The sequence below is a fragment of the Mobula birostris genome, chromosome 7 (genome assembly GCF_030028105.1).
Source record: "Mobula birostris isolate sMobBir1 chromosome 7, sMobBir1.hap1, whole genome shotgun sequence".
In the NCBI taxonomy this organism is placed as follows: Eukaryota; Metazoa; Chordata; class Chondrichthyes; order Myliobatiformes; family Myliobatidae; genus Mobula; species Mobula birostris.
Genome location: NC_092376.1, coordinates 1379073 through 1405376, shown reverse-complemented (window position 1 = coordinate 1405376; position 26304 = coordinate 1379073). Strand labels below are relative to the sequence as shown.

Sequence of the window (26304 nt, the reverse complement as noted above, 5' to 3'; positions counted from 1 at the left end):
ACCTTATATTCCATTTGCGTAGCCTCTAACCTGATGGCACGAACAATGATTTCTCAAATTTTCAGTAATGCCTCTTCTTCCACCCCACCATTTCCTATCCCCTTTTCTCTCTCTCATGTTAGGTCCTTGCCCACCTATCGCCTCCCTCTGGTGCTCCTACACTCCCCCCCCCCCACCTTTTTTTCTTTCTTCCATGGCCTTCTGTCTCTTTCACCAATACACTTCCTAGCTGTTTGCTTATCCCTCCCACTTTTCACCTATAGCTGGCGTTTCTCTCTCCCCTCCCCCCACCTTTCAAATCTACTCCTCAGCATTTTTTCTCTCCAGTCCCGCCGAAGGCTTTCAGCCTGAAACGTCAGCTGTGCTTTTTCCCATAGATGCTGCCTGGCCTACTGAGTTCCCCCTCCCCCACCGGCAAAACAAAAGCAAGCATCAGCACCGCCCCCGAGTACTCAGCATGAGCAAAGCAATAGCAAAGACACAGACTTGCAGTTACCCCAAAGACTTCGCATTTCACCCAGCATTCGACATCCCACAGGCTCACACTCTCTCCCTAATAAGGGAGAAGGAGCTGTTTCCATTTTCCCAGTGAACAGGGAGACATAACAAACAACTCGCTGGTTTACGATGTTAAAAGTCCGTTATGTCGCTTTTTTTGAGCTCTGTGCCTGAAGATCTCAAAGATCCCGGGTCTTTGGGCCCACAGCAGTAGATTTTCTGACTCCCCCGACGACACACGGGTCTCCTGCTGTGACACCGCCCCGCGATCCACCCGTCTCCAGAACCCCGAGATCTTAGGCTTCCAAATCCAAGCCAGACTCTCAGGCCGAACCTTGGCGTGCCAAACAACGGCAGACATCCCACCTCTCCTGGAAGTTCCGGGAGTGTCCCACATATGAATAGTGGCTCCCTGATGCCCGCAAATTATATACAATATCACGGAAATCAATTTTTTTGAGAGCGAGCGAGAGAAAGCAAGCGAGAGTGGGCGAGCGAGAGAGAGCGCGAGAGAGAAAGCGCGCCATGGCAGAGTGTCCCAAAAAAATATAAAACGTACGTCACCCCGGACTACTCTAAAGTGTACCCCTGCCTAATAGGGGTCAAAAATAATGACAGTGTTGTTGGCTGCACTGTTTGCAACAGTGACATTTCTATTGCCCATGGTGGGTTAAGACTGTAAAAGACATGTTGAGGTGAGTTTAACAGGTGTCATTCGTTCATTAGCATAGCTAACGTTATTTAAACTAGCTGGCTAGCTGCTAAGGAGCTACTCTTCTGCAGACATTCTACCTCTCCCGGAAGTCTCCCGCAAATTGATGGTGCTACCTCCCTGAAATGAGCTTTTGCGGGGTGGGATGTCTGTAACGGCCAGTTCTGAAACCCCGAGAACGGGTCCCATTCCCACAAAGAACCAAAGTCAGCGTGTAACTCCAGGTCAAAGGGAAAAGGGAAAAAGGAAAAACAGAGATATTAAAGATGGAAATAGAGTTGTTTCTGAAAATGCAAGCAAAGGAGTTGCCGTTTAGCGCCATCTTAACTTCGCTCCGCCTCCAGATGTAGAATCGTGGGTAGAGTTAATTAGCTGCAAGGGTGAAAAGATCCTGATGGGAGTTATATACAGGCCTCTAAACAGTAGCCAAGAACTGGGCTACAAATTATAATGGGAGGTAGAAAATGAATGCCAAAAAGGCAATGTTATAATAGTCATTGGGGATTACAATATGCAGGTGGATTGGGAAAATCAGGTTGGTGCTGGATCCCAACAGGGTGAAATTCTAGAATGCCTATGAGATGGCTTTTTAGAGCATTTCATGGTTGTGTGCGCTTGGGGATCAGAAATACTGGAATGGGTGCGGTGCAGTGAACCAGAATTGGTTAAAGAGCTTAAGGTAAAAGAACTCTTAGTGACAAGTGATCGAATTCACCCTGAAATTTGAGAAGGAGAAGCTCAAGTCAGAAATGTTAATATTACAATGTTTAAAAGGGAATTATAGAGGCATGAGAGAGGAGTTGGCTAGAATTGATTTGAAAAGAACACTGGCAGGGATGATGGCAGAGCAGCAATGGCTCAAATTTCTGTATGCAATTCAGAAGGCACAGGATATATACATCCCAAAAAGGAAAAAGTATTTTAAAGGCAAGATGGCATAACTGTGGCTAATAAGAGAATTCAAAGCCAACATAAAAGGTAAAATAAGGGCATATAATAGAGCAAAAATTAGTGGGCAGTTAGAAGATTGGGAAGCTTTTAAAAGCCAACAGGAGACAACTAAAAAGTTATTCAGAGGGTAAAGATAGAATACAAAAGTGAGCTAGCCAATAATATTAAAGAGGATATCAAAAAATTCTTCAGATACATAAAGTGTAAAAGAGAGGCGAGAGTGGATATTGGACCACTGGAAAACAATACTGGAGAGGTAGTAAAGGGAGACAACGAAATAATGGGTGAAATGAATAAGTATTTTGCATCTGCCTTCACTTTGGAAGACACTAGCAGTATAGTGTCAAGGGTCAGAAGTGTGTGAAGTTACTGTAACTAGCAAGTAGGTTCTTGGGAAACTGAAAGATCTGAAGGTAGATAAATCACCTGGACTGGATAGTGTACAGCCCAGGGTTCTGAGAAGTGGCTGAAGAGATTGTGGAGGCATTAGTAATGATCTTTCAAGAATCAATAGATTCTGGTATGGTTCCAGAAGACTGGAAGATTGTAAATGTCACTCCATTCTTCAAGAAGGGAGAGAGGCAGAAGAAAGAAAATTATAAAAGAGAATTATTTCCTGGGTGGTTGGAAAGATGCTGGAATCGATTGTTAAGGATATGGTTTCAGGATATTTGGAGGCATATGATAAAATAGGTCATAGTCAGCATGGTTTCCTCACGGGAAAATCTTGCTTGACAAATCTGTTGGAATTCTTTGAAGAATTAACAGGCAGGGTAGACAAAGGAAAATCGGTTAATGTTGTGTAATTGGATTTTCAGAAGGCCTTTGACAAGGTGCCACACCTGAGGCTGATTAACAAGCTACGAACCCATGATATTACAGGATCGATCCCAGTATGGGTAAACCTGTGGCTGATTGGCAGGAGGCAAAGAGTGGGAGTAAAGGGAGCCTCCTCTGCTTGGCTGCTGGTGACTAGCAGTGTTCCACAGGGGTCTGTGGTGGTACCAATTCTTTTTACATTATATGTCAGTGACTTGGCTTATGGAATTGATGGCTATGTTTCAAAGTTTGTGGATGATACGAAAATAGAGGGGCAGGTAGTTTTGAGGAAGTAGAGAGGCTGCAGAAGGAGAATGGGCAAAGAAGTAGCAGGTGGGATACAGTGTCGGGAAGTGTATTGTCATGCATTTTGGTAAAATAAATAAAAGGGTAGACTATTTTCTAACTGGAGAAAAAATTCTTTAAAAAAATGAGGTGCAAGGTCCTTGTGAATCCTTGTGCAGGATTCCCTAAAGGTTAATTTGCAGGTTGAATCTCTGGTGAGGAAGACAAATACAATGTTCACATTCATTTCAAGAGGACTAGGATATAAAAGCAAGGATGTAATGTTGAGGCTTTATAAAGCACTGGTGAGACCTCACTCGGAGTATTGTGAGCAGTTTTGGGCCCTTTATCTTAGAAAGGATATGCTGACATTGGAGAAGGTTCACAAAAATGATTCCAGGATTGAACAGCTTGTCATATGAAGAGTGTTTGATGGCTCTGGGCCTGTATCCACTAGAATTCAGAAGATTGAGGGGTGACCTAATTTAAAACTATTGAAAGGTGAAAGGTCCTGATACAGTCAATGTGGAGAGGATGTTTCCTATGGCGGGAGAGTTGAAGACCAGAGGACAACAGAGCCTCGGAATAAAGAGGCATCCTTTTAGAACGGAAATGAGGAGGAATTTCTTTAGCTCTTGGTGAATCTGTGGAATTCTTTGCCACAGGTAGCTGTGGATGCCAAGTCTTTATGAATATTTAAGGCAGAGGTTGATAGATTCTTGATTGGTCAGGGCACGAAGAGATATGGGGAGAAAGCAGGAGACGGGCTGGGAGGAAAACGCAAACACATCAGTCATGCTGAAATGGTGGACCAAATACCCAAATTCTGCTCCTTTTTCTTATAGTCTTCTGGTCTAGGTTCTGAAAGTAGATAAATCACCTGGACCAGATGGACTACACCCCAGAGTTCTGAAGTAGGTAGCTGAAGAAATTATGGAGTTATTAGTAATGATCTCTCAAGAATCAATAGATTCTGGTGTGGTTCCGGAGAACTGAAAAATTGCAAATGTCATTCCACTCTTCAAGAAGGGGCCCTCCTTCTTGAAAGGAAATTAGATGCCAGTTAGTCTGATCTCAGTGGTTGTGAAGGTGTTGGAGTCAATTGTTAAGGATATGTTTTCTGGGTACTTGGAGACACATGATAAAATGGGCCAAAGTCAGCATGGTTTCCTTAAGGGGAAATCTTGCCTGGCAAATCTTTTGGAACTCTTTGAGGAGATAACAAGCAGGACAGACAAAGGGGAAACAGTGGACTTGGATTTGCAGAAGGCCTTTCACCAAGTGCTGTACATGAGGCTGATTAACAAGATGAGAGCCCATGGTATCACAGGAGAGATACCCGCATGGATAGAAGATTGTCTGATTGGCAGGAGGCAAAGAGTGGGAATAAAGGGAGCCTTTTCTGGTTGGCTGTTGGTGACTAGTGGTGTTCCATGGGGGTTGGTGTTGGTACCCTTTTTACATTCTATGTCAATGATTTGGATGATGAAATTGATGGAGGGGCATATAGTGTTGAGGATGCAGGGAGGCTGCAGAAGGTCTTTGGTGGTTGGGAGAATGGAAAACTAAGTGGCAGATGGAAAACTGTGTTGGGAAGTGTATGGTCAAGCACTTTGGTAGAAGGAATAAAAGCTTAGACTGTTTTCTAAGTAAGAAGAAAATTCAAAAATCAGAGCTGCAAAGGGACTTTTTGAGTCTTCATGCGGGATTCCCTATAGAATAATTTGCAGGTTGAGTCAGTTGAGGCAGGCAAATGCAATATTAGCATTCATTTTGAGAGAACTAGAATTTAATTACAAGATTGTAATGCTGAGTCTTTATAAAGCACTGGTGAGGTTTCATGGAGTATAGTGAGCAGTCTTTGGGCCCCTTATCTAAGAAATTATGTGCTGACATTGGAGATGGTTGATAGCAGTGACTGAAAGGGTTATCATTTCAGGAGTGTTTGATGGCTCTGCATCAGTACTTGCTGGAATTTAGAAGAATGAGGGGTGATCTTACTGATACCTATTGAATATTGAATGACTTGGGTAGAGTGGATGTGGAGAGGATGTTTCCTATAATGGGTGAGCCCCGGACCAGAAGGCACAACCTCAGAGTGGGCATCCATTTAGAATGGAGATGAGGAATTTCTTCAGCCAGAGGGTGGTAAGTCTGTGTAATTCATTGCCACAGATGGCTGTGGAGCCCAAGTAATTGGGTGTATTTAAGGCGGAGGTTGACAGATTCTTGATCAGTCAGGGCATGAAAGGTTGTGGGGAGAAAGTAGGAGAATGGGGTTAAGAGGGAAATAGATCAGCCATGCTCAAATGGTGGAACAGACCTGATGGTCAAAAGGGCCTAATTCTGCCCCTATATCTTATGATTTTATTAAAGGGGGCTGGTTGTGCTTTTGTTGTCATGTTTTGTTGCTGCTGCTTGTGTTGTTCTGCTGAACACTGTGAGGCTGCTGAGTTGGTGCTGGAATCTGCGACGACACTCGCGGGTTGCCCCAGGTTCATCCCTGAGTGTGTTGGCTGTTAGCGCAAACATCACATTTCACTGTATGTTTCGAAATACGTGATCAATGAATCTGTATCTGAAATGGAGATTATTGTGATGCCAGCTGATTTGCTTGTTTCTGTTTTCTCCCCTCGCCTTTGCTCAGTATGATGGCGTACATATTGTCAGCGGATCCCTTGACACTTCGATACGGGTGTGGGACGCAGAGAATGGCAACTGTTTACACACGTTAATGGGGCACCAGTCATTAACCAGTGGTATGGAGCTGAAGGACAACATCCTGGTGTCTGGGAATGCTGATTCCACTGTGAAAATCTGGGATATCAAGACAGGACAGTGTCTGCAGACATTACAAGGTGAGTTTGAGACAGTTGTAGTAGAGACCATTCACTCACGTGGTAGGGGCTGAGGTTGAGAGCTGAGGCCGATATCAATTTCCCTTGAAGAGCTTGCCTGGTGATGAGACTTCCCTGAGGGTCTGCCACAAGGTTTAATCCAGAGAATTAGGCCCACTGAGTCAGTTCCACCATTCCATCATGGCTGATTTATTCTCCCTCTTAACTGCATTCTCCAGCCTTCTCTCTCTAACCTCTGACTAACCAAGGACCTATCAACCTCTGCTTTAAATATACTCAATGACTTAACCTTCTCAGCCGTCTGTGGCAATGAATTCCACAGATGCACCTCCCTCCAGCTAAAAAAGTTCCTCCTTGTCTTTGTTCCAAATGGGCATCCCTCTATTTTGAGGCTGTGTGCTCTGGTCCTAGGCTCACTCACTATAGGAAACATACTCTCCACATCCACTCTAGTCCTTTCAAAATTCAATAGGCCTCAATGAGATTCTCCCCCCCCCCCGCCCCATTGTTCTAAACTCCAGCGAGTACAGACCTAAAGCCATCAAACACCCCTCATATGTAAACCCTTCCATTCCTGGAATCATTCTCATGATTGATTGAGGTGAGCGTGAACGTGAAGATTGAGGCAAATGTGGAGTTGAAGAAGTTTTAAACCTCCATACAAGTTTGTCTTTGCATGTCCATCCTGTATATTGAATTCTGAAACCCTGCCTCCTGTACCAGTTCCTCAGCTACACATTCATCTGCCAGATCATCCTACCCTTATCCTCACTGGTGTGAGGCATAGGCAGCAATCCAGAATTTGCTAACCTGGAGGTCCTGCTTTTCAGCTTTCTACGTAACTCCCTGTATTATCTCTTCAAGACCTCATCCCTTTTCCTACCCACAGTACGCCATAGGTAGCAATAACTTCTGGATGTTCACCCTCCTCCTTGAGAATTCCGTTTAATCTCCTGGTGGCACACAGAGTGGGAGGAGCTCAGCAGGCCAGCAACATCTAGGGAAAGAAATGGACTGTGGGCTGAGTCCTTTCATCTAGATTGCCCTTGGTAGCTGGGACAGTCCTCATCTCCATTCCTAAGCACTGGCGTTCAGTGTCTATTAAAGAAGGTGCTTTTCCACACCTAGAACTGAATGGCACTCACCAATCTGCCCGCAGAGCTGAGGTCAGGCACTCACAGGGGCTGAGCTATATCACAGCTAGTGATCACACTGTAATGGCTGCAGTTTGCAGACTGATGCTTCACCATTGCTGCCATGTGAGAGCCTGTAGAATGTTGGGGGGGGGGGGTGTTCTGTGGAAAGGATAAACAGGACAGGTGGAGACTGGGGGAGTTCTGAGTGAGGTTTATAAGATTTAGAGGCATTGATAGAGTAGGCAGAGTACCACAAACACGAGAAAATCTGCAGATGCTGGTAATCCAAGCAATACACACAAGATGCTGGAGTAACTCAGCAGGCCAGGCAGCATCTATGGAGAAGAGTAAACAGTTGGAAGTTTCAGGCTGAGACCCTTCACCAGGACTGGGGGAAAGAAGATGAAAAGTCAAGAGTAAGAAGGTGCGGGGAGGGGAGGAAGAAGTGCGAAGTGGCTGGTGACAGATAAAACTGGGAAATGGAGAGGAGTGAAGTGAAAAGCTGGGAAGTTCATTGGTGAAAGCGATAAAGGGCTGGAGAAGGGGGAATCTGATAAGAGACGGTAGAAGACCATGGAAGAAAGGGAAGGGGTGTAGCACTAAAGGGAGGTGATGGGCAGGTAAGGAGATAAGGTGAGAGGGAAACAGGAATGGTGAATTGGGGTCAGTTACCAGGAGTTTGAGAAATCGATGTTCATGCCATCAGGTTGGAGGCTACCCAGAAGGAATGTAAGGTGTTGCTCCTCCAACCTGAGTGTGGCCTCATTGCAGCAGTAGAGAGGCCATGGACTGACATTTCGGAATGGGAAGTAGAATTGAAATGGATGAGATTTTCTGGCGGATAGAGCGAAGGTGTTCAGCGAAATGGTCTCCCAATCTACATTGGATCTCATCAATAAACAGGAGGCCACACCGAGGTGAAGTGTCCCTCACCTGGAAGGACTGTTTGGGGCCCTGAATGGTAGCTAGGAAGGGGGTGTAGAGGCAGGTGGGAAATCAGTGGGGGAGGATGAATAGACAAGGGAGTCGTGTAGGGAGTGTCCTTGCAGAAAGCAGAAAATGGGGGGTAGGGAAAGATGTACTTGGTGGTAGGATCCTGTTGCAGCTGGCAGAAGTTACAGAGAATTATGGGCTGGATGCAGAGGCCAGTGGGGTGGTAGGTGAGGACAAGAGGAACCCTATCCCTGGTGGGGTGGCAGGAGGAGGGGTGAGGTCAGCATTGATGGTGGAGGGAGGAAAGCTGCTTTCTTTGAAGGAGAAGGACATCTCATTCGTTCTGGAATTAAAAGTCTCATTCTGAGAGCAGGTGCAGTGGAGACCGAGGAACTGGGATAAGGGGCTGGCATTTTTACGATTCTGCTTCCAATTCCTATTCCGGCATGTCAGTCCATGGCCTCCTCTACTGCCACTCAGGTTGGAGGAGCAGCAGCTTATACTCTATCTGGGTAGCCTCCAAACTGATGGCATGAACATCGATTTCTCAAACTTCTGTTAATTTCCCCCACCACCATTCCTCATTCCTGTTTCCCCCTCTCACCTCATCTCCTTACCTGCCCATCACCTCCCTCTTGTGCGCTTCCCCTTTCCATTTCTTCCATGGTCTCCTACAGTTTCCTATCGGATCCCCCTTCTCTAGCCCTTTCACCAATCAACTTCCCAGCTGTTTACTTCACCGCTCCCCTTCTCCCAGTTTCACCCATCACCTACAACCATACACTTCTTCCTCTCCTCCATCCACCTTCTTACTCTGACCTCATCTTTCCTCCCAGTCCTGATATGACCATAACATAGAAGCACAATTAGGCCATTCAGCCCATCAGTCCACTCTGTCCTTCTGGCTGCTTCCAGAGCCCACTCAACCCTATACACCTGCTTCTTTCCATATCCTTTGATGCCCTGACCAATCAGGACTTCTATCAACTTCTGTTTTAAATATACCCACGGACTTGGCTTCCAATGCAGAGCATTCCACAGATTCACTACTCTCAGGTTTAAAAAAAATCCTCCTTACCTCTGTTCTAAAAGGTTGCCCCTCAATTGTGCCCTCTAGTTCTGGATACCCCCACCAGAGGAAACATCCTCTCCACATCCACCCTATCTAGTCCTTTCAACATTCGGTAGGTTTCGATGATACCATTCCACATTCTTCTAAATTCCAGTGAGTACAGGCCCAAAGCTGCCAAACGCTCCTCGTATGTTAACCCTTTCATTCCCAGAATCATCCTCGTGAACCTCCTCTGGACTCCGTCCAATGACAACACATCCTTTTTGAGATATGGGGTCCAAAACTATTGACAATATTCCAATTAGATATTGGACTAGATTAGATTCCAACTAGACTAGACTAGATTCAATTCCACTTTACTTCAGGATTCAAATTTTGCCAATTTTACTCTTTTTCATAGAGAGCCTGGCCTGTGAATTCCTCTAGCATTTTGTGTACGTAGACAGAGAGTATGAAGGAAGAGCAGTAGATGTAGTGTATGTGGATTTCAGCAAGGCATTTGATAAGGTACACCATGCAAGGCTTATTGAGAAAGTAAGGAGGCATGGGATCCAAGGGGACCTTGCTTTGAGAATCCAGAATTAGCTTGCCCACAGAAGGCAAAGAGTGGCTGTAGAGTGGTCATATTCTGCATGGAGGTTGGTGACCAGTGGTGTTCCTCAAGGATCTGTTCTGGGACAGATTTGCTGATGACACAAAGGTTGGGGGTGTTGTGGATAGAGTAGAGGGCTGTCGGAGGTTAAAGCAGGACATTGATAAGATGCAAAACTGGGCTGAGAAGTGGCAGATGGAGTTCAAAACAGGTAAGTGTGAGGTGATTCACTTTGGTAGGTCAAATATGATGACAGAATATAGTATTAATAGTAAATCTCTTGACAGTGTGGAGGATCAGAGGGATCTTGGGGTCCGAGTCCATAGAACACTCAAAGTTGCTGCGTAGGTTGACTGTGTAGTTAAGAAGGCATACAGTGCATTGGGCTTCATCAACCATGGGATTGAGCTTAAGAGCCAAGAGGTAATGTTACAGCTCTATAGGACCCTAGTCAGACCCCACTTGGAGCACTGTGTTCAGTTCTGGTCACCTCACTACAGGAAGGATGTGGAAACCATAGAAAGGGTGCAGAGAAGATTTACAAGGATGTTGCCTGGATTGGAAATCAGAATCAGGTTTATTATCACTGGCATGTGACGTGAAATTTGTTAATTTAGCAGCAGCAGTTCAATGTAATACATAATCTAGCAGAGAAAAAATATAAACAAGTAAATCAATTACGTATGTTGAATAGATTTTTTAAAAATGTGCCAAAACAGAAATACTGTATTTAAAAGAAAGTGAGGTAGTGTCCAAAGATTCAATGTCCATTTGGGAATCTGGCAGAGGGGAAGAAGCTGTTCCTGAATCGCTGAGTGTGTGCCTTCAGGTTTCTGTACCTCCTACCTGATGGTAACAGTGAGAAAAGGACATGCCCTGAGTGCTGGGCGTCCTTAATAATGGACGTTGCCCTTTCGAGACACCGCTCCTTAAAGATGTCCTGGGTACTTTGTAGGCTAGTGCCCAAGATGGAGCTGACTAGATTTACAACCTTCGGCAGCTTCTTTCAGTCCTGTGCAGTAGCCCCTCCATAGCAGACAGTGACGCAGCCTGTCAGAATGCTCTCCACGATACAACTATAGAAGCTTTTGAGTGTATTTGTTGACATGCCAAATCTCTTCAAACTCTGAATGAAGTATAGCCGCTATCTTGTCTTCGTGTGCCTAAGGAGAATGCCTTATGAGAATAGGTTGGGTGAACTCAGCCTTTTCTCCCTGGAGTGACGGAGAATGAGAGGTGAGCTGATAGAGGTGTATAAGATAATGAGAGGCATTGATTGTGTGGATAGTCAGAGGCTTTTTCCCAGGGCTGAAATGGCTAATACGAGAGGGCACAGTTTTAAGGTGCTTGGAAGTAGGTACAGAGGAGATGTCAGGGGTAAGTTTTTTACTCAGAGAGTGATGAGTGTGTGGAATGGGCTGCTGGCAACGGTGGTGGAGGCGGATACATTAGGGTCTTTTAAGAGACTCCTGGACAGGTACATGGAGCTTAGAAAAATAGAAGGCTATGGGTAACCCTAGGTAATTAAATACATGTTGGGCACAGCATTGTGGGCTGAAGGGCCTGTATTGTGCTGTAGGCTTTCTATGTTTCTATCTTCTTCCCAGGGTTGAAATGACTAAAATGAGAAGGCATCCATTTGACATTAGAGGGGGTGATTTTAAAGGAGATGTGAGGGGCAAGTTTTTTAAACAGAGTGGTGAGTGCCTGGAAGAGGCTGCCTGGGGTGCTGGTAGAAGTAAATACATTAGGGACTTTTAAGAGACTTTTAGGTAGACACATGAATGTGAGGAAACTGGAACTATATGGAGGCAGAAGAAATTAGTCTAGTTGGCTATTGGTTTACTAATTTAATTGGTTCAGCACAACATTGTGGGCTGAAGGGCCTGTTCCTCTACTCTACTGTTCTACATTCTCTTCGTTGCCACAGGCGGCTGTGGAGGCCAGGTCATTGGGCATATTTAATGTGGAGATTGATAAGATTCTTCATTAGTCAAGATGTGAGGATTACAGGGAGAAGGCAGGAGGATGGGGTTGAGAGGGAAATGAATCAGCCACACTGAAATGGCAGAGCAGACTTGATGGACCTATGTCTTCACTAATAGCCAGAATCGTTCTGACCCTTGGTAATAGGGCTGTGATCCGCTGTTTTAGGGCATCATTGTTGGAGCTCGCTCCCATGTCTTGCTCAGGTGTGAACTTTAGGGGAGGCGTTCACTGGTGTGAGGAGGTTGGGACTATATCAGTGCTCGAGAATGATTCAGGCTTGAGTGAAATTCAACTTCTCAATGCACACCCATTCTGTTTCCCATCACAGGTCCGAACAAACATCAGAGTGCTGTTACCTGCCTGCAGTTCATCCAGAAGTTTGTTGTCACCAGCTCGGACGATGGGACAGTTAAATTATGGGACCTCAAAACTGGCGAATTCATTCGCAATCTGGTGGCACTTGAGAGTGGTGGCAGTGGCGGTGTTGTGTGGCGGCTCCGAGCTTCTAAGACAAAGCTAATTTGTGCAGTGGGCAGTCGGAATGGTACAGAGGAGACGAAGCTGCTGGTGCTGGACTTCGACGTGGACATGAAGTGAGGGTAGTTTGTGAGGCGGTGTGCTGCTATGCACTCCTGACCCCTGACCACAAGCAGCAAGCTGCGTCAACCTCCCTGCTGTCCATTCCAGTTTGCCAAAGAAGACTTGACCTTGTGGGGGAAAACCAGAGGTGGATCTGCAGCAACCCCATAAGGGGTAGTGGTGCCCCTCCGGAGCGGGGCCAGCTGGTCTGCCGTTGCAAGCCTATAGCACTCATGCGGGAAGCAATTTGGGAAATACTTAAAGCACCTTAGAACTGAGCCATCACAGGACATCCATCTGTCTCGAAGACGAGACACTTGGAGACACCTTAGAGACTTGCCAAAATTGTTAGAAACAGAAACTTGTACATAAAATGGTTCTATCTGTATATTATATAAAAGTGTATCTATGTGACAATGAGGTAAAGCGTCCTTAACTATGTCTGTATAGTGAAATTGTGTAGCAGTGTGTGGAAACTTGTGTGAGAGAGAGGATGATGGTAAATGGTGTGTGTATGTGTGTGAGCATGTATAAGGTTTTCACTATCCCTTACCTTCCCCACTCATCTTGCATAAACCTTTGGGATTTAAGCAACAGCACTAAGCTATAAATGCTGTGCTTTATTGAAAAAGAGGGGAAAAAACATTGAAATAAAGATTGGTTGGTGCTGCCTCTTTTGGTGAGATGGCATCGCACATAATCACAACGTCCTCTTGGGGTCCAGACAAAGGTGTAATTGTTTGTCCTTTAAACCTGTTTTACAATTGAAAGACATTGTTGGATATTAAGAACATCCAAGTATTGCAGGTACACCCCAATAGTGAGTTGCTCAATAGTGATGGAGTTGTGTACCATGTTGTTGCCTGGACTAATTGCTTACCTTTGTTGTGTAGAAGCAATGCACGGTTCCCACAACAGTGCAAGTGATTGTCTTAGGTGTTTTTCTTGTGATCGCAAGAATACCTCAAGCCCAGTTCACTGGTTCATTGGCGCAATCGATGGTGGGTGCTGCGTTGCCTCTGTTGTTGTGCAGACCAGGCCCTCATGCTGTGGTGTCACCTGTTGCAGACACCCCGAAGAACAGACACTGAAGCAGAGTGGGAGAGAGCCAAGGCCTCGATGGACATGCTGGAATCCGTACTGAAATGGGGATATTGCCCTCCAGTGTTTTGTGGAAGATGAGCTAGATCAAGACAACTTCCTTGACCCTGGAGAAACATTGTTTCATTTGGCTGTATTCATGTATGGTCAAATGACAATTAAGCTTGAACTGGAAACTAATCCACGTCCCCAGTGCAGGCAGCCAGTGGCTCAGAGTTTCAGACCTTCGCTACAGTCACAGAGAGATACAGCAGGATTCCTCCCACAGCTGCTTGTAAGGAGTTTGTACTGTGTGTTCTCCCTGTGACTGTGTGGGTTTCTTCCAGGTGCTCCAGTTTCCTCCCACAATCCAGAGATACACGGGTTAGTTTGTTAATTGGTCACATTGGTGCAATTGGGTTGTGGGGGCTCATTGGGCCGGAAGGTTTTGGGGCTTGTTACCGTGCTGTATTTTTAAATAAAAAAATTGCCAGGAAGCACATCACTTCACTAAAAATGCCCTAACTCTTCGTATTCTTGCTACATTTTAAGGGAGCTAGGGCTTTACTCTTTGGAGAAGGAGGATGAGAGGAGACATGATAAAGGTGTACAAGATATTAAGAGGAATAGATAGAGTGGATAGCCAGCACCTCTTCCCCAGGGCACCACTGCTCAATACAAGGGGACATGGCTTTAAGGAAGTTCAAGGGGGATACTAGAGGAAGGTTTTTTACTCAGAGAGTGGTTGGTGTGTGGAATGCACTGCCTGGTGGAGGCATGTACACTAGTGAAACTTAAGAGACCACTGGACAGGTATATGGAAGAATTTAAGGTGGGGATGTTATATGGGAGGCAGGGTTTAAGGGTTGGCACAACATTGTGGGCTGAAGGGCCTGTACTGTGCTGTACTATTCTTTGTTCCATATGTTCTATTTTCATCACTTCACTAATAATACAAACATAGAAAACCTACAGCACAGTACAGGCTCTTCAGCCCACAAAGTTGTGCCAAACATGTCCCTACCTTAGAAATTACCAGGCTTACCCATAGCTCTCTATTTTTCTAAGCTCCATGTGCCTATCCAAAAGTCTCTTAAGAGACCCTATTGTGTCCGCCTTTACCACCGTTGCCGGCAGCCCATTCCACATACTCAACACTGTCTGAGTAAAAAACTAACCCCTGGCATCTCCTCTGTACCTACTCCCCAGCACCTTAAACCTGTGTCCTCTTGTGGCAATCATTTCAACCCTGGGAAAAAGTCTCTGAATATCCACACAGTCAATACCTCTCATCATCTTATACACCTCTATCAGGTCACCTCTCATCCTCTGTCACTCCAAGGAGAAAAGGCTGAGTTCACTCAACCTATTCTCATAAGGTGGGCTCCCCAATCCAGGCAACGTCCTTGTAAATCTCCTCTGCACCCTTTCTATGGCTTCCACATCCTTCCTGTAGTGAGGCGACCAGAACTGAACACAGTACTCCAAGTGGGGTCTGACGAGGGTCCTATATAGCTGCAACATTACCTCTCAGCTCCTAAATTCAATTCCACGATTGATGAAGGCCAATACATCATATGCCTTCTTAACCACAGAGTCAAACCACACAGCTGCTGTGAGCACCCAATGGACTTGGACCCCAAGATCCCTCTTATCCTCCACACTGCCAAGAGTCTAACCATTAATACTGTATTCTGCCATCATTGTGGTTACCAAAATGAACCACTTCACACTTATCTGGGTTGAACTCCATCTGCCACTTCTCAGCCCAGTTTTGCATTCTATCAATGTCCTGCTGTAACCTCTGACAGCCCTCCACACTATCCACAACACCCCCAACCTTTGTGTCATCCCTCCAGTTCCTCATCCAGGTCATTTATAAAAATCACGAAGAGAAGAGAAGAGAATCACGAACAGATCCCTGAGGCACACCACTGGTGACTGACCTCCATGCAGAATATGACCCATCTACAACCATTCTTTGCCTTCTGTGGGCAAGCCAGTTCTGGATCCACAAAGCAATGTCCCCCTGGATCCCATGACTTCTTACTTTCTCAATAAGCCTTGCATGGGGTACCTTATCAAATGCCTTGCTTAAATCCATATATACTACATCTACTGCTCTTCCTTCATCACATCCTCAAAAAATTCAATCAGGCTTATAAGGCATGACCTGCCTTTCACAAAGCCATGCTGACTACTCCTAATCATATTATGCCTCTCCAACTGTTCATAAATCCTGCCTCTCAGGAGCTTCTCCATCAATTTGCCAACCACTGAAATAAGACTTATTTAAAAGTTACTCTTAGCTTCTCCTTTGGCTTCTCCCACTTCCTCCAAACTAAAGGCACCCATGTGGGTCCTAGCTCTGCCTGCCTTTTTATTGGCTTTGTGGAACAATCTATGTTCCAAACCTATTCTGGTATCTGTCCCCCACTTTTCCTTCGCTACATTGACGACTGCATTGGCGCTGCTTCCTGCACGCATGCTGAGCTCACTGACTTCATTAACTTTGCCCCCAACTTTCACCCTGCCCTCAAGTTTACCTGGTTCATTTCTGACACCTCCCTCCCCTTTCTCGATCTTTCTGTCTATCTCTGGAGACAGCTTATCTACTGATGTCTACTATAAGCCTACTGACTCTCACAGCTATCTGGACTATTCCTCTTCTCACCCTGTCTCTTGCAAAAATGCCATCCTCTTCTCGCAATTCCTCCGTCTCCGCCGCATCTGCTCTAAGGATGAGGCTTTTCATTCCAGGACGAGGGAGATGTCCTCCTTTTTTAAAGAAAGGGGCTTCCCTTCCTCCACCATCAACTCTGCTCTCAAACACATCTCCCCCATTTCACACACATCTGCTCTCACTCCATCCTCCCGCCACCCCACTAGCAATAGGGTTCCCCTGGTCCTCACCTACCACCCCACCAGCCTCCAGGTCCAACATATTATTCTCTGTAACTTCCGCCACCTCCAACGGGATCCCACCACTAAGCACATCTTTCCCTCCCCCCCCACCCCCACTTTCCGCAGGGATCGCTCCCTACGCAACTCCCTTGTCCATTCATCCCCACTGATCTCCCTCCCAGCACTTATCCGTGTAAGCGGAACAAGTGCTACACATGCCCTTACACTTCCTCCCTTACCACCATTCAGGGCCCCAGACAGTCCTTCCAGGTGAGGTGACACTTCACCTGTAAGTCGGCTGGGGTGATATACTGCGTCCGGTGCTACCAATGTGGCCTTCTATATATTGCCGAGACCCGACGCAGACTGGGAGATTGTTTCGCTGAACACCTACACTCTGTCCGCCAGAGAAAGCAGGATTTCCCAGTGGCCACACATTTTAATTCCACGTCCCATTCCCATTCTGACATGTCTATCCACGGCCTCCTCTAATGTAAAGATGAAGCCACCCTCAGGTTGGAGGAACAACACCTCATACTCCGTCTGGGTAGCCTCCAACCTGATGGCATGAACATCGACTTCTCTAACTTCCGCTAATGCCCCACCTCCCCCTCGTACCCCATCCGTTATTTATATACACACATTCTTTTTCTCTCTCTCCTTTTTCTCCCCTCTGACTATACCCCTTGCCCATCCTCTGGGTTCCCCCCCCCCCTTCCCCTTTTCCTTCTCCCCGGACCTCCTGTCCCAGAATCCTCTCATATCCCTTTTGCCTATCACCTGTCCAGCTCTTGGCTCCATCCCCCACCTCTGTCTTCTCCTATCATTTTGGATCTCCCCCTCCCCTTCCCACTTTCAAATCTCTTACTAGCTCTTCTTTCAGTTAGTCCTGACGAAGGGTCTCGGCCCGAAACGTCGACTGTACCTCTTCCTATAGATGCAGCCTGGGCTGCTGCATTCACCAGCAACTTTTATGTGTGTTGCTCGGTATCTCTGCTGCCACCAGGGGGCCTACAGAATACCCCCAATAGAGTAACTGCTCCTTTCCTGTTCCTGACTTCCACCCATACTGACTCAAAAGAGGATCCTGCTACATTACCCACCCTTTCTGTAGCTGTAATAGTATCCCTGACCAGTAATGCCACCCCTCCTCCCCTTTTTCCCCCTCTCTATCCCTTTTAAAGCACTGAAATCCAGGAATATTGAGAATCCATTCCTGCCCAGGTGCCAGACAAGTCTCTGTAATGGCCACTACATCATAATTCCATGTATGTATCCAAGCTCTCAGTTCATCACCTTTGTTCCTGATGCTTCTTGCATTGAGGTACACACACTTTAGCCCTTCTACCTTACTACCTTTACACCATCTAATCTTCTTCTCTTTCCTCAAAGCCTCTCTATATATTAGATCTGGCTTTACAATCCTGAGAACGTCACCCTTGAGGTCCTGTTCTTCAGCTTTCTGCCTAGTTCCCGAAACTCACACTTCAGAACCTCATCCCTCTTCTTGCCTATGTCATTGGTACCAACATGTATCACGACTTCTGGTTGCTTTCCCTCTTATACCAGGATGTTGTGCACCCGGTCAGAGACATCCCGGACCCTGGCACCCGGGAGGCAACAAACCATGCAGGTGTCCTCACGTCCACAAAATCTCCTGTCTGCTCCCCTGACTATATAATCTCCAGTGATGACAGCTCTCCTCTTCTCTGTCCCACCCTTCTGCACCACAGAACCAGACTGAGTGCCAGCGGCCCTGCCACCGTGGCTCACACATCTAAAAACCTGGCACTTGAAGTAACCATTCCTGTCCCTGAGCCATCCAAGTCTCTGTAATGGCCACCACATCATAGCTCCAAGTACTGATCCACGCTCTAAGCTCATCCGCTTTGTTCACAATACTCCTTGCGTTAAAATATACAAATCTCAAACAGTTGGTCTGAGCGCGTCCCTTCTTTATCACCTGCCTATCCTCCCTCACACCCTGTCTCCAAGCTTTCTCTATTTATGAGCCAACCACCTCTTCCCCAGTCTCTTCAGTTCGGTTCCCCCCCCCCCCAACAATTCTAGTTTAAACTCTCCCCAGTAGCCTTAGCAAACCTCCCCACCAGGATATTGGTCCCCCAGGGATTCAAGTGTAACCCGTTCTTTTTGTACAGGTCACACCTGACCCAAAAGAGGTCCCAATGATCCAGAAATCTGAATCCCTGCCCCCTGCTCCAATCCCTCAGCCACGCATTTAACCTCCACCTCATTGTATTCCTATATTCACTGTCACATGTCACAGGCAGTATTCCCAAGATAACTACCTTTGTGGTCCTGCTTCTCAACTTCCTTCCTGTAGTCTGTTTTCAGGACCTCTTCCCTTTTCCTACCTATTATTGGTACCAGTATGTACCACGACCTCTGGCTGTTCTCCCTCCCACTGCAGGATATCGTGGATGCAATCTGAAACATCCTGGACCCTGGCACCTGGGAGGCAAATGTACCTTTAGGTCTTTCAGCTTTTTGAGCACCTTCTCTCTTGTAATAGTAACTGCACCCACTTCTCTTCCTTCACACATCAGGCATACTGCCAGTGTTTTCCACAGTGAAGACTGATGCAAAGTACTCATTTAGTTCATCAGGTATCTCCTTCTCCCCCGTTATTACTTCTCCTGCCTGATTTTCTGGCGATCCATAACCGTATGTCCACTCTCATTTCTCTTTCATTTTTAACATATCTGAGCAAGTTTTTACTGTCCACTTTGATATGATTTGCTAGCTTGCTTTCATATTTCATCTTTTCCCTTCTAATGACTTTTTAGTTGCTCTCTGAAGGTTTTTAAAAACCTCCCAATCCTCCCCTCTCTTTTGTTTTTACGTTAGCTTTGACTTCCCTTGTCAGCCATGGTTGTACTATTTTACCATTTGAGTATTTCTTCATTTTTGGAATACACATGTCGTGCACCTTCCTCATTTTTTCCAGAAACACACACCATTGCTGCTCTGCTGACGTCCCTGCCAGCAGCTCCTTCCAATTTACTGTGGCCAACTCCTCTCTCAAACCACTGTAATTTCCTTTACTCCACTGAAATACAGTACTGTACATCAGACTTTACTTCCTCCCTATGAAATTTCAAGTTGAACTCAATCATATTGTGATCACTGGTTCTGAAGTGTTCTTTTGTCTTAAGATCCTTAATCGCCTCCAGTTCATTACATAACACCCAATCTAGTATAGCTGATTCCCTAGTAGGCTCCACGACCAACTGTTCTCAAAAGCCATCTCTTAAGCATTCAACAAACTCACTCTCTTGAGATCTGTTACCAACCTGATTTTCCCAATCGACCTGCATGTTAAAATCTCCCCTGACTACTGTAACATTGCCCTTTGACTCACCTTTTCTATTTCCTGTTGTAACCTGTGGTCCACCTCCCAGCCACTGTTGGGAGGCCTTTATATAACTGCCATCAATGTCCTTTTACCCTTGCAGTTTCTTAACTCAACCCACAAGGATTCAACATCTTCCAATCCTATGTCATACCTTTCCACACCACTCCCACTGCCTACCACCTTATCCTTCCAATATAATGTACAATGTTGGACATTCAGCTCCCAAATACAACCATCCTTCAGCCACGATTCAGTGATGGCCACAACATCACACCTGGCAATCTGTAATATTGCAACAAGATCATCCACCTTATTTCTTATACTACGCACATTTCGATACAACACTTTGAGTACCGTATTTGCTATCCTTTCTGATTCTTCATCCCTAATGATTTCATATTCAGCCTGTTGGCTGCAACTAAGCCCCATCACCTGCCTGCCCTTCCTGACAATCTGACCGCACGCTATCTTCACTTTTTTACCATTAATTCTTTCCTGAGTCCCTTCACTCTGGTTCCCAACCCCCTGCCAAGTTAGTTTAAACCCTCCCCAACAGCTCTAACAAAGCTGCCTGTGAGAATATTGGTCCCCACCAGGTTCAGGTGCAACCCATCAATTTTTTTACAGGTCATACCTCCCCCCGAAGAGATCCCAATGATCCAACAACCTGAAGCCCTGCCCCCCACACCAGCTTCTCAGCCACACATTTATCTGCCAAATCATCCTGTTTCTACTCTCACTGGTGCATGGCACAGGCAGCAATCCAGAAATTACTACCCTGGAGATCCTGTTTCTCATCTTTCTACCTAGCTCTCTCAATTCTCTTTTCAGGACCTCGTTGCTTTTCCTTCCTATGTCATTAGTACCAATATGTACCAAGACATTTGTCTGCTCTCCCTCCCTCTCGAAAATGTGGATGCGATCTGAGTCATCCCTGATCCTGGTACCTGGGTGGCAACATGCCATCCGAGTGTCCCATTCACGTCCACAGAATCTCCTGTCTGTTCCCCTGACTACTGAGTCCCCTGTCACTACCGTTCCCTTCTTCTCTCTCTTTCACTTCTGCACCACGGACCCATGGTCAGTGCCTGTAACCCATTTGCCGTGGCGTTGTCCCGGGAGGTCATCCCCTAGAAAAGTATCCAAAGCGGTATACTTGTTTTTGAAGGAAATGGCCACAGGGATGCTCTGCTGTAACTGGCCATTTCCATTTCTCCTGACTGTTACCCAGCTACTCGTCTCCTGCAACTTCCGGGTGACTACTTCCCTGTAACTCTGATCGATTATCTCCTCACTCTCCTGTACAAGCCGAAGGTCATCCAGCTGCTGCTCCAGATCCCTAACACGGTCTTCAAGGAGCTGCAGCTGGATGTACTTCACACAGATGTAGTTCCCCAGGAGACTCTGAGTCTCCCAGTTCTCCAACATCCGGCACAAAGAACACACCACAGCCATTTAAATGGTACAGTAAGAGAGGAAAAAAACAAAAAGGAAACCTTAACAGATGCTTTACACAGAGCTGACGCCTCTTCCTAGCCGAAGCCCATCGCTAATGCAGGAGAATGGGATTCATGTTGACAGCGTGGACCCTTTTTATGCGGGGAGAAGTGGACTCTCTGGATGTGTTGAATCTTTATGACGTAAGCAGTGAACTGATGATTCGGGGTGGGTGACACCACTCTTTAATTGCCACATTACCTAACATGTCCACACCAGCCCGATTAACTTTTGTATAAATATATTTTTATTACTTCTTCAAAGTTTATTTTTGACGAGCTGTTGGCACTGAGCAACTGGTCTTCAGAGAATGCTGACAATGTGAACCCGCCTCTGGGCACACACCAGGACGTCCATCTTCGACCCAAGGGAGAGGTAAGTGATGAGGTTGTTGTCCGTCAGGTCCACGGCCTTGCTTTCCACTCCCAGGTAAACAGGGCACTCATACTGTGGGTGAGGCGAAGGGCTGTCTGATGTCCCTGTTGCTATTTCGGCTGTGAACAACACTACTGGCATGCTGCACGGTTTGTCAGAGAGCGTGTCTTGCAGTAGACCCAACCTGTTATCCCACAGGGCTCCGTGTAACTGGAGCCCAGTTATGTAGACGCCATTCCCTGGAGGACTGGTGGGAGGGAGGAAGATGCTCAGCACCTGGAAGATAGAAAAAAATTGGTTTAAATGTTCAGTTCCTGGCTTAGGAGCTATGTGGAGGAATTGGAAGGAACCCTATCTGCACAGTAATATGGCAGTTAACATAATGTTATTACAGCTTGGGCCGGCAACACTTCTGCACTACCTCCGGCCATATTTAGACTGTTGGTCATTGAAGACATATTTCACTATATATGTACATGTGGCAAACCTAATCTAATCTAGTCCCTGCCCCTCCTGATCGACAGTGCATGTTTGACCAGATCAACAGTGGTCAGCAGGCCACTGGGCCCAGTCATACCATGCCAGCCAGGCCTCGCCCTTCCCCACACTCAGTGAGGACCTGCCATCCATCCCTCACCCATTCCCGTGCTGAATCTGCCCTCGTTGCCCTTTCACTCAGGGAGAGTTTAAACTAGGGAGCTGGGAACCAGAGCCCCAGGACAGTCAGGGAAGGGTTGAACCAGAGGCAGAAGTCAGGAAAAGTACTGGAAGGCAAAATTGAAGTAACGGATACAATGGGTCGGATGGTTTGAAGTGTGTATATTTTAATGATAGTATTCTGGGTGAGGTTGATGAACTGAAGAGCATGGATCAGTACATGGAACTGTGATGTAGCCATTACTGATACAGTACTCAGCTGAGAGCAGGGCACAAATGGGTGATTAATGTACCATGTTTTTGAAGTTCTAGAGAAAGATAGAGGAGGAGGTAAAAGAGGTGGTGGGGTGGGGGGGGAGTTGCACTGCTAATCAGGGACAACATCACAGCTGCACTGGGGGGAGACGTACTGGAGGGGTCAGAATGAGTCCATTCGGGTGGAACTCAGGAGTGGGAAGGGTGCAATCACGCTGATGAGGTTGTACTACAGACCCCCGAGTAGCCACTGGGACATTGAGGAACAAATATGTAATCAGATTAAGGAAGTGTGTGAAAACAATAGGGTTGTTGTCATGGGGGATTTCAACTTCGATAACATAAACTAAGACCTTCTTAGTGTCAGGGGTTTAGATGGGGCTGAGTTTGTATCCAGGAAGGTTTCCTAAATCAATCTTCTTTTTCGGCTGTCCATCGATTTCGATGTGAGACTTTAGTCTCTACAGGCACGTTTATGGGCCACAAGACCAGCGTTGGATCAGCACTGTCTCCCACATCGGTTGCATTTATGATTTGACAGGTCTAGCACCGAACGTCTGCATTCGTGACCTGCTTCATATTTCTTCTGCCTTTTCTCCTCAATAGCTGGGATCGACTTCTTGACAGTGCAGTGCCAACTTCTTCCATCCAAAGCATTTTTTCCCAGGTGTTGCCATTCATGTCAGTGTTCTTCAACTGGCGATTGAGCACATCTTTGTAGGGCAGCTTCTGACCACCATGCTTCCCCTTTCCTTCATGTAGCTCGCCACAGAAAACAGCTCTGGGTAAACGATCATCGCTCATTCTTATGACATGACCAATCCAACGCAGCTGTGAAGCTGTAATAAGCAATCTGCGCTGACTGTCCCAGCACGTTTGAGCACCTCCACATCTGGTACCCTCTCTTGCCACTTAAATCAATATGTGGTCCAACGAGAGGAGGGGCTGTACTGCTGTACTGGATCTGGTGTTGAGTAATGAGCCTGGCCAGGGGACTGGCCTTTCAGGGCATGTACTATAATGAGAGGCTGGGTAAATTTGGGTTGTTTTCTCTGGCTGAGGGGAGATCTGATGGAGGTTTACAAAATTATAGATAGAATGGACTGAGGGTCTCTGTTTCCCAGGGTAGAAATGTCTAACACCAGAGGGCATGCTTTTAAGGTGACAGGGGGTTGGTTCAAAGGAGATGTGAGGGGTAAGTTTTTACTCAGAGAGTTGTGGATGCCTGGAATGTGCTGCCTGGGGTGGTGGTAGAGGCAAAAACATTGGGGACTTTTAATTGACGTTTGGATAGGCCCATGGACGTAAGGAAGATGGAGGGATACGGACACGGTGCGGGCGGGGGGGGACGCGGACACGGTGCGGGCGGGGGGGGGGGACGCCGACACGGTGCGGGCGGGGGGGACGCGGACACGGTGCGGGCGGGGGGGGGGACACGGTGCAGGCGGGGGGGACGCGGACACGGTGCGGGCGGGGGGGACGCGGACACGGTGCGGGCGGGGGGGGACGCGGGGACAGTGTGGGTGGGAGGGATATGGACACTGTGTAGGTAGGAGGGATTAGTGTCTGGGTGTTTTTGATTTGGTTTTTAGTTGGGTCAGCACAACACTGTGGTCCGAATGGCCTGTCCCCGTGCTGTACCATTCAATCTTCCTGATCTCACTACAGAATGAGGAAGGAAGTGGCATCAGGCCAGAGGGAATGGTGTCTCTGCATGGACGCTACATAGAAACCATAGAGAAACTACAGCACAGAAACAGGCCCTTTGGTCCTTCTTGGCTGTGCCGAACCATTTTCTGCCTAGTCCCACTGACCTGCACACGGACCATATCCCCCCCATACACCTCCCATCCATGTATCTGTCCAATTTATTCTTAAATGTTAAAAGAGAACCCGCATTTACCACCTCATCTGGCAGCTCATTCCATACTCCCACCACTCTCTGTGTGAAGAAGCCCCCCCAATGTTCCCTTTAAACTTTTCCCCCCTCACCCTTAACCCATGTCCTCTGGTTTTTTTTCTCCTCTTGCCTCAGTGGAAAAAGCCTGCTTGCATTCACTCTATCTATACCCATCATAATTTTATATACCTCTATCAAATCTCCCCTCATTCTTCAACACTCCAGGAAATAAAGTCCTAACCTATTGAACCTTTCTCTGTAACTGAGTTTCTCAAGTCCTGGCAACATCCTTGTAAACCTTCTCTGCACTCTTTCAACCTTATTTATATCCTTCCTGTAATTTGGTGACCAAAACTGAACACAATACTCCAGATTCGGCCTCACCAATGCCTTATACAACCTCATCATAACATTCCAGCTCTGATACTCAATACTTTGATTAATAAAAGCCAATGTACCAAAAGCTCTCCTTATGACCCTATCTACCTGTGACGCCACTTTTAGGGAATTTTGTATCTGTATTCCCAGATCCCTCTGTTCTACTGCACTCCTCAGTGCCTTACCATTAACCCTGTATGTTCTACCTTGGTTTGTCCTTCCAAAGTGCAATACCTCACACTTGTCGTATTAAACTCCATCTGCCATTTTTTAGCCCATTTTTCCAGCTGGTCAAGTCCCTCTACAAGCTTTGAAAACCTTCCTCACTGTCCACTACACTTCCAATCTTTGTATAGTCAGCAAATTTGCTGATCCAATTTACCACATTATCATCCAGATCATTGATATAGATGACAAATAACAATGGACCCAGCACTGATCCCTGTGGCACACCACTAGTCACAGGCCTCCACTCTGAGAAGCAATCCTCTACTACCACTCTTTGGCTTCTTCCATTGAGCCAATGTCTAATCCAATTTACCACCTCTCCATGTATACCTAGCGACTGAATTTTCCTAACTAACCTCCCATGCGGGACCTTGTCAAAGGCCTTACTGAAGTCCATGTAGACAACATCCACTGCCTTCCCTTCATCCACTTTCATGGTAACCTCCTCGAAAAACTCTTAACAGATTGGTTAACATGACTTACCACGCACAAAACCATGTTGACTCTCCCTAATAAGTCCCTGTCTATCCAAATACTTGTAGATCCTATCTCTTAGTACTCCTTGCAATAATTTACCTACTACCGCCATCAAACTTACCGGGCTTTAATTTCCCAGATTACTTTTCAATCCTTTTTTAAATAACGGAACAACATGAGCTATCCTCCAATCCTCCGGCACCTCACCCATAGATACCGACATTTTAAATATATCTGCCAGGGCCCCTGCAATTTCAACACTAGTCTCCTTCAAGGTCTGAGGGGACACCCTGTCAGGTCCTGGGGATTTATCTACTCTGATTTGCCTCAAGATAGCAAGCACCTCCTCCTCCTCAATCTGTATAGGTTCCATGACCTCACTAATTGTTTGCCTTATTTCCATTGACTCCATGCCAGTTTCCTTAGTAAGTACAGATGCAAAAAAACCCATTTAAGATCTCCCCCATTTCTTTTGGTTCCGCACATAGCCGACCACTCTGATCTTCAAGAGGACCAATTTTATCCCTTACAATCCTTTTACTCTTAATATACCTGTAAATACTCTTTGGATTATCCTTCACTTTGACTGCCAAGTCTTTTAGCCCTCCTGATTTCCTTAAGTATTTTCTTTCACTTTTTATACTCCTCAAGCACCTTATTTACTCCGTTTCCTATACATGTCATACAACTGTCTCTTCTTTTTTATCAGAGTTTCAATATCCCTTGAGAACCAAGGTTCCTTATTCCTATTCT

The 26304-nt window shown here is 46.3% G+C and overlaps 2 protein-coding genes across 2 annotated transcripts in view; one reads left to right on the top strand and one right to left on the bottom strand.

Moving 5' to 3' along the window:
- LOC140199936 (F-box/WD repeat-containing protein 7-like) overlaps positions 1 to 12844 on the top strand; it is a 229626-nt gene extending 216782 nt beyond the window's left edge. The window contains exons 12-13 of the mRNA XM_072262424.1: positions 5913 to 6123; positions 12174 to 12844. Coding sequence (XP_072118525.1) covers positions 5913 to 6123; positions 12174 to 12442 — 480 coding nt within the window. The 3' untranslated portion in view covers positions 12443 to 12844. The remainder of the gene's footprint in view (positions 1 to 5912; positions 6124 to 12173) is intronic.
- An 8695-nt stretch (positions 12845 to 21539) lies between these two features.
- The window catches only part of LOC140200632 (dynein heavy chain domain-containing protein 1), a 234934-nt gene continuing 230169 nt past the window's right edge, over positions 21540 to 26304 (bottom strand). The window contains exon 43 of the mRNA XM_072264203.1: positions 21540 to 21932. Within this exon, the coding sequence (XP_072120304.1) occupies positions 21585 to 21932 (348 nt within the window). The 3' untranslated portion in view covers positions 21540 to 21584. The remainder of the gene's footprint in view (positions 21933 to 26304) is intronic.